This window comes from Callithrix jacchus, chromosome 7 (genome assembly GCF_049354715.1).
Source record: "Callithrix jacchus isolate 240 chromosome 7, calJac240_pri, whole genome shotgun sequence".
NCBI classification, from domain to species: Eukaryota; Metazoa; Chordata; class Mammalia; order Primates; family Cebidae; genus Callithrix; species Callithrix jacchus.
In genome coordinates this window covers 78,744,986-78,757,653 of record NC_133508.1, presented here as the reverse complement: position 1 = coordinate 78,757,653, position 12,668 = coordinate 78,744,986, and the positions used below count along the sequence as shown (strand labels likewise).

Here is a 12,668-nt window from a genome sequence, read left to right as displayed (position 1 = left end):
AGCCCCCAGTGCAGCCCTGTCACCCACCCTAATCACCCTGCGTTTCACTGTCTGTGATGGGCCTTCCTCCTCCAGGGCAGGGTCTGAAGGCCCCACACCAGCACAGGGCAGTCATGAGTGAATATGCCTGGCTGGCAAATGAATGCAGGACCCAGCCCGGCTGTGGGTCAAAGTGGGTGCTCAGGGAGGGGCTGGGGCCCCCCTGCCAGGCTCTTATCTCCCAGGGCTGTCTCGAGCCTTATCTGATAAGGCCTGACAGGTGAGCAGATGAGACTGACAAAGGCTTCCGGGTTACTAAGTAACCTGCCCTCTTTAAAAGTCCTGATGTTTCCCCCGGCATCCATAACAGCCACTCCTCTCTTTAGCACTGCAGCCATGAACGCCCTCCTGCTCTCTGCACTGTGCCTCCTCGGGGCTGCCCTGGCAGGAGGGGTCACCGTGCAGGTGAGTCCTGTGTCCCACCCTGGCCCAGCTGGCTTCCTGCCCCTTGTGCCCAGGGCTGGTCCCCTGAGAGAGTACTCCCTCCCTGGGGCTGGATTGAGGGTGTGTGTCCGAGGCTCAGCCTTCTTCAAGGAGCCCCTGCTCAGTCCTGCCATGCACACCCTTCCCTTCAACTTTGGAGGAGAAAGAACCCCACTGGAGGGAAGAGGAATAACAATATGGGGAGGGTGGGGACTTGGCCAATTTACTGAGTGTCCCCAGCCCCTCACTGTGACCCCACCATCAACCTGGAAGGGAGGGATTATTAGTCCCATTTTACAGAGGGGAAAACTGAGCCTCACAGAAGTTCTGTAACAAACCATGGGCACATGGCTGTGGGAAGTGCAGGAGCTGGATTTAAATCCAGACCTTACTCCTCAGTTCCATGCTCAGCCAAAGCACCCTCTGGGTCCCAAGAACCACATGGACACCCTGGAGGTCCTGACAGATGGGTATGCCTACCAGTGCCAGTGCTGGCGACAGGCCAGGCTGGCACCCAGCAGGGCCCTGCTTTCTATCAAAGCCAGATTCCTGGAGGCCTTTTATTGCTTCTCAAACAAAAACCAGGCTGCAGGCTGGAGTTGGGGGCCCAGTGATCAGCCGCACTGCTCTCAGGCAGGGGAAGGACAGACTGGGCTTGGCCACGTGGAGCTACGACGCCTGGATGCTGGTCCTTTTGCTTTCCCTAAAAGTCAGCACGCTGTCTCCTACTCATTAGCCACCTATGGTGTTTCTGGCGCTCCACACCCATTTTCTCCATTCTTCATACAACATGCAGACTTGCTGGTTCCAGAATGCCCAGCGTCACAGAGCAAAGCCAGGGCGTGGGCCCTGAGCTCTGCCCCTCACAGTGCCTTGCAGTGGGCCACCTGGCTCCCATATGCCACAGCACTGCTCGCGAGCACCCCTGGGCTGGTCTGGGGCCAGCGCAGGGGGCACAGCCAGAAAGCAGGCTGCAGCCTGGCCTCACGCTCTGGGCTTGTCTCTTCCAGGATGGAAATTTCTCCTTTTCTCTGGAGTCAGTGAAGAAGCTCAAAGGCCTCCAGGAGTCCCAGGAGCCCAGGGTTGGGAAATTCAGGAAGTTTGGATTCACGCCTGGTGCACCTGTGGTTTCCATCCTCTGTAGCAACCCAAACTTTCCAGAAGAACTCAAGCCTCTCTGCAAGGAGCCCAACGCCCAGGAGATGCTCCAGAGGTTGGGTAAGCAGCCTCCTCTCTCCGGCGGGAATCGTCTGGTGGCCCTTGAGGAGGAGACATGCTCTGATTGGTGGGATTTGGAGGAAGGGCTCAGCTCTGATTGGTGGGCCTAGGGAGCGTGGCTCTGATTGGTGGGTCTGTTCTGCGCCCGCTTCAATTCTAAGTTGTAAATGCGGAGGTTTGGGAACCTGGTTCTGCGAGATGGGGGTGGTAGCCCTGCGCCCATTCATCTGGTCTTAGTTGCTTCTCTTTCTGGTGGAATCTCTGCTCTGATTGATCGGTTTGAGCAGTCTATGAGCCCTAGTTTGGGGCAAATAGCCCAGCTGGTCAGAGTACGGGTCTGCTGGGATTCTGCTGGGGCTGAATGGTGACGTCCAAGCTCTGGGCCAAGGGCTGCAGGCGCCTCGCGAGGGAAAGCTGGTTCTCACGAGGCCCCATCTCTCTTGTGCAGAGGAAATCGCCGAGGATCCAAGCACCTGTGAGATCTGTGCCTACGCTGCCTGTACTGGATGCTAGGGCGGCTTGTCCGCTGCCCTTCCTCCCCTCCCCAGCAGGGAAGCTCTTTCTCCTGAAGGAAGGGCCGCCCATGGTACTCCGCTCCCAGCAGCTCAGCCTACCCTGGCCCAGTCGGGAGGAGCAGCCTGGGGAGGGACAGGGTGACTGGAGGCCTTGCCCCAACACTGTCCTTCCCTAGAGCCACTCCAACCCCCAGCTAATAAATCAGATTCCAGAGTACTCCGGATGTTGCCTTCCTTCCTTCATCCACTAGTCTACCCTGCCCTGGAAGCTCGGGACACAATGTACTAAGTGAAGGACCCCACTCTCCCTGCTAAGCTGCTCACTGTCCCTGGTGTTGCCATCACACAGAGGCATGGAGGAGATCGGATCTCCAAACCACCGAGGCAGGGGGTGGTGGGAAGTGTTTGGTTTTCTTTCACATCTCCTGAGGTCACCAAATTCACTGAGCCACATTTGAGCACAGGAGCCTGTCTGAGCTGGTCTGGATGACCAACACAGACACTGGACCCACTAAGAGACTGGCACCAAACTCCTGGATATTCAAGCCTCCCACCAACCATGCCAGCATGGCCTCCAGCCCTGACCACATCCCAAACCACACCTCTTGCCATTTCCTCTGCTGCTGCTCACCTCTCCACTGCCCCTCTTCCCACACTACTGTCCAGGTAAACTCCTGCTCTGGCTCCAAGGCTTTCTCTCCATGGGCTCTCCTCAAGACAACTTTCTCAATCCCCCACGAAGAGTCTCAGTGCGCCCACTGTGACCTTGACCTTGGTGCTTTCTGGGCACTTGGATCACCCACAACCCTTGCACAGCTCTGGCCACCTCTTGTATAATGGCTTCTGTGCCTGTGGAAATCTTTCTGATATCCAGACCCATATAGATAATTGCCTGAGGATATAAAACAGGACAGGGTCTCAGGTGCAGCTTTTCCAAGTACTGGGTGATCTTTGGAAAGTCACCTTCCCTCTCTGTGCCTCAACCTCTTCCTCTATAAAATGGGGGCACTAATATTTCCTGCCTCCCAGGCTGGGTGAAATAATGCATGTAAAGCCCTCAGTTTAGGACTGACAAAAATGTAAGAGGAATTCAACAAGTGGTAAAACAAACCAAAGAAAAGGGGACCAGGATCAGGCTGAGAGTGGTTCAGACAGGGTGAGGAGGCAGGGTGTGGAAGTGAGGCCTGCTAGCCAAGGTAGAGGCAGTGAGGAAAGAGGAGGCAGGATGCTCAAGGCTCCATCTTGGGGAGTGGAGGGGATTCCCCGGGCTTCAGAATTCAAAAGGAATGGTTTCTTCTAGTTGAGATCAGGAAGGCTTCGTGAAAGGTAAAGGCAGGTGTATTTGCCCTTTACCTTTCGAGATTTGCATTGGGTTGCAGTGAATTCCAAGAACTGTGTGGAAGTGGGGAACAAGAGGGTGTTGCAGGAGGTATGAATGGTACAGACAGACACAGAGGCACTGGAATGGTTCAGTCAGGACAGTGTGGAGCGGGAAGGGCAGACAGGACTGAGTTTAAGCCTTACTGTGTCATTTACAAGCTGTGTGCCCCTCTCTGAGGCTTTATTTCTCATCTGAAAGTGAGGATGATAACACACCCTACCTCCCAAGTTTGGCGGGACATTAGGTGAGATGTGTGGTGGAGTAGAATCATTTAATGACCTAACTCTGGAACCACACTCTGGGTATAAATCCTGGCTCTGCCTTTTACAGCTGTGTATCTTTAGGCAGGTTAGCTAGCCTGCTCGCTCCTCAGTTTTCTCATCTGTAAAAAGGGGAAGCTAAGAATCCATACATCGACCGGGCGCGGTGGCTAAAGCCTATAATCCCAGCACTTTGAAGGCCGAGGTGGGTGGATCAGGAGGTCAAGAGATCGAGAATATCCTGGTCAACATGGTAAAACCCTGTCTCTACTAAAAATACAAAAAATTAGCTGGGCATAGTGGTGCGTGCCTGTGATCCCAGCTACTCGGGAGGTTGAGGCAGGAGAACTGCCTGAACCCAGGAGGCAGAGGTTGTGGTGAGCCGAGATTGCGCCATTGCACACTCCAGCCTGGGTAGCAAGAGCGAAACTCCGTCTCATAAAAAAAAAAAAAAAAAAAAAAAAAAGAATCCATATATCATATGGTCGAGTGAAGAGTAAATGTAAAAATACTGGAAAAATTCTTAAAACTCCACTGGTTTTGAACAACCACTGGGTCAAATAAGAAATCGAAAGGGAAATTGAAAAATATTTTGAGGCAAGTGAAAATGGCAATACAACATACAAAAGCTTATGGCATGCAGCAAAAGCAGTTCAAAGAGGGGCGTTTATAGCAGTAAATGCCTACATCAAAAGAGAAGAAAGATTTTATACAAACAACCTATTGTTACATCTCAAGGAACTAGAAAAAGAAGAACAAACTAAGCCCAAAGTTAAGGAAAGAAAAGATCAGAGCAGAAATAACTGAAATAGATACTAGAAAAACAATAGAAAAGATAAACAAAACTAAGAGTTGGGTTTTTGAAAAGATAAAATTGCAAAACTGTTAGCTAGAATAAGAAAAAGGGAGAAGACTCAAAAGCATTGAAAGCTATCCCTTTAAGATCAGGAACAAGACAAGGGTGCACATTCTTGCCACTTTTATTCAACATACTTCTGTACGGAAAGTCCTAACTGAGCAATTAGGCAAGAAAAAGAAACAAAAAAACATCCAACTTGGAAAGGAAGGAGTTAAATTGTCTTCATTCGCAAATGATATAATCTTATATATAGAAAACTCTAAAGACTCTACTAAAAAGCTATTAGAACTAATAAGCAAATTTAGTAAAGTTGCAAATTACAAAATCAACATACAAAAATCAGTAGCATTTCTATGATTAACAATGAATGATCTGAAAAACTGAGAAAACAATTTAAACAGCAATAACGACAAACATCTTAGGAATAAATTTAGCCAATGATGTAAAAGAATCATACACTAGAAAACACAAATCTATGATAAAGAAATCAAGGAAGATGCAAATACATGGAAACATATTCCATGTTCATGGATTGGAAGAATTAATATTTTTAAAATGTTTATGCTATCCAGAATGATCCACAGATTCAATACAATCCCTATCAAAATTCCAATTACATTTTTTTCACAGAAATAGAAAAAACAATTCTAAAATGCATAGGGAACCACAGAATACCCCAAATACCCAAAGCAATCCTGAGCAAAAAAGAAAAAGCTGGAAACATCACACTACCTGATCTCAAAATCTGCTACAGAGCTGTAGTAATTAAAACAGCACAATACTGGTACAAAACAGACATAGAGACTAATGGAACAGAACAGAGAGAGGCCAGAAATAAACCTACACATTTACAGTCTGATCTTCGACAAAAGTGCCAAGATCACACTACGGGGAAAGGACAATCTCTTCAATAAATGGTGTTGGGACATGCAGAAAAATGAAATTCGACACTTATCGCACCTCATGCACAAAAATTAACCCAAAATGGATTACAGTCTTTTTTTTTGTTTTTTTTTTGAGACGGAGTTTCGCTCTTGTTACCCAGGCTGGAGTGCAATGGCGCGATCTCGGCTCACCGCAACCTCCACCTCCTGGGTTCAGGCGATTCTCCTGCCTCAGCCTCCCGAGCAGCTGGGATTACAGGTACGCACCACCGTGCCCAGCTAATTTTTTGTAATTTTAGTAGAGACGGGGTTTCACCATGTTGTCCAAGATGGTCTCGAACTGTTGACCTCGTGATCCACCCGCCTCGGCCTCCCAAAGTGCTGGGATTACAGGCTTGAGCCATAAACTTAAGACCTGAGACTCTAAAACTACTAAAAGAAACCAGGAGCAGTGGCGAACTCCAGAAGTCCCAGCTACTCGGAAGCGTGAGGCAGGAGGATCACTGGAGCCCAGGAATTCGAGGCTAGTCAACACAACATAGTGAGACCTTGCCTCAAAATAAATAAATAAATAAACCCAAAACAAAGTAACGACAACAACAACAAAAATGTACTAGAGGAAACATAGGAGAAAAGCTTCTTGACATTGGTCTTGGCAACAATTTCTTGCCTATGAGTCCAAAACCCACAGGCAACAAAACCGAAAATAGACAGAAAGGAGCGCATCAAAGTCAACTGCTTCCGCCAAGTTAAGGAATGAAAAGAATCTATGGAATGAGACAAAATATTTCAAACTAAACATATGCTAGTGGATTAATATCCAAAATATATACAGAATTCAAGCAACTCAATAGCAGGAAAACAACCCAATTTAAAAACACACAAAGGAACTGAATGGACATTTTTCTTTTCTTTGAAACAGAGTCTCCCTCTGTCACCCAGACCGGAGTGCAAGGGCAGGATCTCAGCTCACTGCAACCTCCCCCTCCCACGTTAAATGGATTCTCCTGCCTCGGGCTCTTGCGTAGCTGGGATTACCGGCATGCACCACTATACCTGACTAATTTTTGTATTTTTAGTAGAGATGGGATTTCACCATGTTGATCAAGCTGGTCCAGAACTCCTAACCTCAGGTGATCCACCTGCCTTGGCCTCCCAAAGTGCTGGGATTACAGGTGTGAGCCACCACGCCTGGTGACATTTTTCAAAAGAAGACATGCAAAAGGCCAGGAGGTATATGAGAAGGTGCTCAGCATCACCAATCAACAGGAAAATGCAAATTAAAATTATGAGGAGATATCACCTCACATCGGTAAGAAGGACTTTTGTCAAAAAAAGAGGCTTGCTGGACATGGTGGCACCCACCTGTATGTAATCATAGCTACTTGAGAGGCTGAGAAGGGAGGATCACTTGAGCCTGGGAGTTTGATACCAACCTGGGCAACACAGCAAAATCCCATCAGGAATAAACTAACAAGTGTTGGCAAAAATGTGGAGAAAATGGAATTCTCATACACGGTTGGTGGGAATATAATTTAGCATAGCCATTATGGAAAACAGTATGAAGATTCCTCAAAAAAGCAAAAATAGAAATGCCACACAATCCAGCAATCTCACTTCTGGACATATAACCAAAAAAAAAAAAAAAAATGAAATCAGTATGTCAAAGAAATATCTACACTGCTGTATTTACAATAGTCAAGATACAGAGTCGACCTAAGTATCCCTCGGCAAATGAACGGATAAAGGAGATGTGATATATATACACACAATGGAATAATATTCAGCCTTAAATAAAAATCCTGTCGTCTGTGACAAAGTGGATGAAACCGGGGGACCTGATGCTAAGTGAAATAACCCAGGCACAGAATACTACATGATCTCACTTAAATGTGGAATCTGAAAGAGTTGAACTCATAGAAGTAGAGTAGAGTAGTGGTTTCCAGGGGCTGGGGGTGGAGAGGAAACGGGGAGATGGTAAACAAAGAAAGGAGAAGGAAAAGAAAAAGCTCTGCTAGACCCACAGCAAGCAGCTTGTCAATGCCGCTGTCATTACTGCTTCTGGGCAGCAGCGCAACCATGTGGCTGGCACATGGTAGGGACTCAGTCAGCAGGAGTTCTCTTTGCTGTCTCCAGCAGGCAGCTGGGAATCCAGTGTAGCTGCAGGAGCAGGGGGAGATGAGTCCAGATAGTGCATGAGCTCAGGTTAGACTTGGTAGATGGCAGTGGGGAGCCGTGGAGGAGTAGGGGCACCATCAGGGTGGTGCTGCCATGCTCCTCTGGCATGGTGAGAGTGGAGGGTTCACAGGATGCAGGACCAGGAAGGAAGCTCTGGCCTGGCCCAAGGGTAGTGTGATAAAGGCCCCAGTGAGTGAGGATGGAGGGGTGAGAAGTGGGGTCCCAGAGAGCTGCAGGAGGCATTGCAAAGGCCCTCCACCAGCCTTGCCTGTGGGGTGAGGGCAAGGAGAAAACTGTAGCCTCATGAGCAGAACTAAGCAGCTGTCTAGGGCATGCACCCTGGTCTTCCGGAGCTGAGTTCTGATAACACAACCCCTTGGCCTCTGGCTTTCCTCAGCCCTGGCTCCCCAGGACCAAGGCTTTGGGGGAGCCCCCTCTGGAAAGGCCCTGCTCCCAGGAGTTCCCACCATGGCCCCCCGGGTTGAATAAAGGCATTGAGGATGACTTTATGGTGGTCAGAGCATGGACTCCAGCCCAGATGTCCTGGGAAGGGCCCTGTCTCATCACTTTGCTCGGTCTGTGATCTAGGCTTAGTTGTCTCTCTGTACCTGACTTGTCTTAGCCTGGATGATAATAATAGCAGTATCTACTTCATCGGTCTGTTGTGAGGACTCCATGAGTTACTATGAGTGCCACGGGATTAGGATGGTGTCCGGGATAGAGCAAACACTCAGTAAACATTGGCTATTAATTATACTAATTATTATTATTATTAATTTTATTATTTATTATTATTATTATTTTTGCTCTTGTTGCCCAGGCTGGAGTTCAGTGGTGCGATTTCAGCTCACTGTAACCTCTGCCCACTGGGTTCAAGTGAGTCTCTTGCCTCAGCCTCCCGAGTAGCTGGGATTACATTTCTGGCTAATTTTGTATTTGGTAGAGATGGGGTTTCACCATTTTGGCCAGATTGGTCTCAAACTCCTGACCTCAGGTGATCCTCCCACCTTGGCCTCCCAAAGTGCTGGGATTACAGGCATGAGCCACCGTACCCAGTGTATAATCATAATCATTTTGAAAGACAGGGTCTTGCTCTGTTGCCAAGGCTGGTGTGGAGTGGTGCGATCACTGCTCACTGTGGCCTCAATCTCCCAGACTCAAGTGATCCTCCTGCCTCAGTCTCCTGAGTAGCTGGGACTATAAGCAAGTGCCAACACTCCTGGCTAATTTTCAATTTTTTCATAGAGATGGGATCTCCCTATGTTGCCCAGGTTTGTCTTGAACTCATGGCCTCAAGCAATCCTCCTATCTCCGCCTCCCAAAGTACAGGTGTGAACCACTGTGCTGGGCCTTTGTTGGCTATTAATTATTATTAATAGTCCTCAGGCTGCCAGGATGGAGAGACAGAGAAAAGGTCTCCAGCTGGAGCTGGCCAGATGGATCCTGTGGGGCTGGGAAAAGTGGGAGCTCAAGAGTGAGAATGAAGGCCAAGGGTCCATCTTCTCAGGCAGGTCCCGGGCAGAGTCGGCCATGATTATGGCTTGGGAGGGCATGCCACTTTAACCTTTCCTCCACTCTCCCCTTCTGTCTCACTTCCTCCCCACCCCAACCCCACTCCTGGGTCTGGAGCACAGTTGCTCTTGCTCCAAAGCTGGGGAGGCCTTGAGTTCAGCCTGGGGGTGGCCAGGTCTGGCTGGCTCTGTGGCTTCTGAGCTCTTATCCTGGATGCCTCATTCTTGCCCTGAGCCTTGGCTCCCTCATATTCGGGGATGGGGTTTAATCATCAACTCCCCAGGCCTTGGAAACTTCAGGGAAATTCCTGCCTGGTATTTTTAGTCCAACCTTTCTCCTCAACCCACATGGTTTCCTAGTAAGTTTCTCCCTCGGCTCCTGGGGATGAACAAAGGACATGTGGACTTGTGTGTTGAAGGTTCTTTATTCAGAAGCTGGGCTGCCTCAGGGGCCCGCCCCTCCAACCCCGTGTCCGACTGCTTTGCAACAGATCCAGCTGTCCAGGCCCTGGGAGGCTGGTGATGACCATGGTAGCCAGGGACCCAGCTGGAGCATGGAGGGGGATGGGAGGCTGCCAAGGCGGTAGGCTGAAGGCTGGGGTGTCCTCAGCAGGCTCGGGGCACCCAGGGCCATCTCAGAGGCAGCCAGTACACGCGACGTTCACACAGAGCTCACAGTCGTCATTAGCGATGGTCCCTGGGCAGGGAGAGAACCGGTCAGCTGAGCTGAACCTGAGTCCGCTGTGGCCACGCAGCAGCAAAGGCCTGCTTGGGAGTGGGTGGCGTCTTCCACAGATTGGGAACAGGAACCTCTAGAGGCAGAGTGAGAGCCTGGGTTCGAGTCCCAGCTGCTCTTTTTCCTAGCAGACTGGGCAAGTGGCTCACACTCTGTGCCTGAGATTTCTCATCTGCTGAATGGACAGGGTCGCTGTGAGGAGATAATGCAGGCCACGGGACCGGTAGGTCCCAGCACACAGTAGGTGCTTAGTAAGTGCTAGCTAGTTACTACATTCTCTTGCCCAGCTCTGCACCATCCCTCGGGTTTCAGCTTGGCTGATACCCCCCTTGGAAGACTTTCAGACCCCTGTCCCACCGCAGATGCCAGCCAGCTCTCCTCTCTGCTCCATGCAGCCGTTGTCTATTGATGGGTCTGTGCCTGGCGTGGACTAAGGGGATGCCTGACTCTCAGTGTCCAAACCGGGAGTCCTGGGAGGCAGTGGGGACCGGGCCTGAGTTTCTTGAATCTCCCCATCCTCAGCCGCTGGGTGCTTACAAGAAACAACCCACAGGAGGCTCCTGGGCTTGGAAGAAGACAGAACGAGGTTCTGCGGGGAGCAGGGCACTTACTCAAGGTCTTGAAGATGCTGGAAGCCTTCTGAGAGGTGCAGACAGGCTGGAGGTCCAAGGGAAGAGCTGGGTGGTGGCACACGGCAGGCAGCAGGCTCTGGGCTCGCAGGCGGGGGCTGGGTGCCCGCTGTGCCTCCAGGTCACTCAGCTTCTTAATGGATTCCAGCTGGACCTGGAAGCCTTGGTACTACAGAGAGGGGAGAGGAGATGCAAGCAGATCAAGACCCAGGCCAGGGGCAGGGACTGCCGTGACACCCAGGGTCGCCCGCACCCTGCAGATCCTCTGGAGCCTTCCCCGTTTCCGCAGGAGGTCCAGGGCCACACTGGAAAGAGCCGCCAGGGGTGGGAGGTGTGGGAAAAGGCAGCAAGGCTGTGGAGCACGATGGTTTAAGGCATGGGCGTTACAGACAGGCAAGCCTTGGTTCAAATCCCACCTCTGCCCCTGACCGGCTGCCTCTCTTTTCCCCACTGAGCCTCAGCTCTCTCATCTGACATCCCCCATGGGGGCCTGGTACGAGGACACACTCGCCAACTAGGTAAGCCTGCCTGAGCTGGCATGGCAGAGTCATGGCAGCCCCAAGAGGCTGGTCTCCAAGGCCAGGACTGTTGGGGAGGCCGAGTCTCCTGCACTCCTCTCTGGGACCTACTTTGTTCTTTCGAAAGAGCCCGTATCTGGAGTCAGGGATGTGACACCCAGGGCCACAGACTTCTCTGCTATGCTGGGCAAGGCCAGCAGCATCTGCTGCGACAACTCCCGCCAGTCTCCCCTGCACCTTAGAAGGGCACCTGAACCCCCGCAGTCTTCTCTCAGGCCTTTGCACATGCTGTGCCCTCGGCCTGGAATGGTCCCCCATCCTCTGTGCCTGGCAACCTCCTGTTCATCTTGCAATGCAAGCTCAAGGGTTAGCTGCCAGGAAAATTGCTCTGGAGCCTGTCACCCTCCACCCACATGTGGGTGAACATGGAGAGCTGTGGGAGCAGAACAGGGCGTCTCCATCCCTTTCTGGGCTTCTCCTGTGCAGGGACCACATCCTGTTCCACACTCTGACCTCTGTGACCAGGATGGGCCTTGGAGGGGAGCTGTGCTGAACCAGTTTTGGTATTGTCATTGCCATCATCACTGCCATCAACGTCTGGCTGCCCCTACCCCACAGCTGCCTTGGTCCCGGGGCTGTGATGGATGTAGGGTTGAGCCCCGGGTCCCACGCCCCCGCTGTGTCCCTTGAATTCCCAGTATACCGTCTCCAGCCTGGTCTCCCGCCATGGGGCCCTTCAGGCAGGGGGCACACTGGCCGAGGTACTCACCTGGATGTAGACTGAGTGTGTGCTCTGGAGCAGCAGGAGGACCATGGCCACCCCTGGCAGGAGCCCCGACACAGCCCTGCTAACCATCGCGCTCCCTATGCTCCCCCTGCCACTGTCCACTGGCTCCCACCTGTGTCCCTGCCTAGCAGCTCCTTATAGCCAGGCTCCGGTGTCCCGGTCACTCATTAACTGGCCAGCTGGGGTGGGGTTGACAGCTGGCTGGCTTTCTGACAAGCTGGGGCTGGTTCCCAGGAAGGGGGTTGGGGGTGAGGAGGGCAGGAGCCAAGAGCCTATGGGAACACAGTGTTTGAAGATCGAGCACCTGCTGTGTGCTGGGCTTTCCCTGGGGGCCTTGGACCACACCATTGTTCATGCCTCAAGACACCTGTGTTGGTGTAATGATAGGGAGGCCATTTTATAGACAGGAAAAGTGAGGCTCAGGAGGGAAAGTGGCTTGCCCCAGGTCATGAAGCTAGTTAAAGGCAGAGCAGGGGCTGCAGCCAGGTGTCCTTGCCCCAGGTCAGCCCATGGTCCTTTCTCTGAGGGAAGGATGCAACAGACAGGTTGGCCCAGGGCAAAGTGGGCAAACATGGCTGACCTCAGCGTTCTCAAGCCCCCATGCCCCCAAGACCCACATCTTTCCCATTCCCTCTCCTCAGTTCTGTTTAAGAACCATCCTTCCAACCAGTCCTTGCTCTGGGTTTTGAACCTGCCTCTGCCTGCCACTTCCGGCCCATGCCTGGGTGCT

The 12,668-nt window shown here is 51.4% G+C and overlaps 2 protein-coding genes across 4 annotated transcripts in view; one reads left to right on the top strand and one right to left on the bottom strand.

Annotated features, from left to right (window-relative positions):
• Positions 1-342: 342 nt before the first annotated feature.
• The window catches only part of GUCA2A (guanylate cyclase activator 2A), a 32,619-nt gene continuing 20,293 nt past the window's right edge, over positions 343-12,668 (top strand). Inside the window, exons 1-3 of one of the 2 annotated variants that reach the window (XM_002750690.6) lie at positions 343-444; positions 1,473-1,680; positions 2,129-2,410. In XM_002750690.6, the coding sequence (XP_002750736.1) occupies positions 376-444; positions 1,473-1,680; positions 2,129-2,193 (342 nt within the window). In that variant the 5' untranslated portion in view covers positions 343-375 and the 3' untranslated portion in view covers positions 2,194-2,410. Of the gene's footprint in view, positions 445-1,472; positions 1,681-2,128; positions 2,411-12,668 lie in introns of those variants that run through there. The other variant, XM_035251051.3, reaches the window with a different exon arrangement.
• GUCA2B (guanylate cyclase activator 2B) lies at positions 9,675-12,048 on the bottom strand. Of its 2 annotated transcripts, none has more exons than XM_035251053.3 (3): positions 11,921-12,048; positions 10,616-10,802; positions 9,675-9,965 (listed from the first exon to the last, which is right to left on the bottom strand). In XM_035251053.3, exons 1-3 carry the CDS (start codon positions 12,005-12,007, stop codon positions 9,904-9,906), a joined length of 336 nt encoding a protein of 111 aa, XP_035106944.2. In that variant the 5' UTR covers positions 12,008-12,048; the 3' UTR covers positions 9,675-9,903. The 2 variants fall into 2 exon arrangements, with proteins under 2 accessions (XP_035106944.2, XP_035106943.2); XM_035251052.3 differs by having other exon boundaries at positions 9,945-10,080.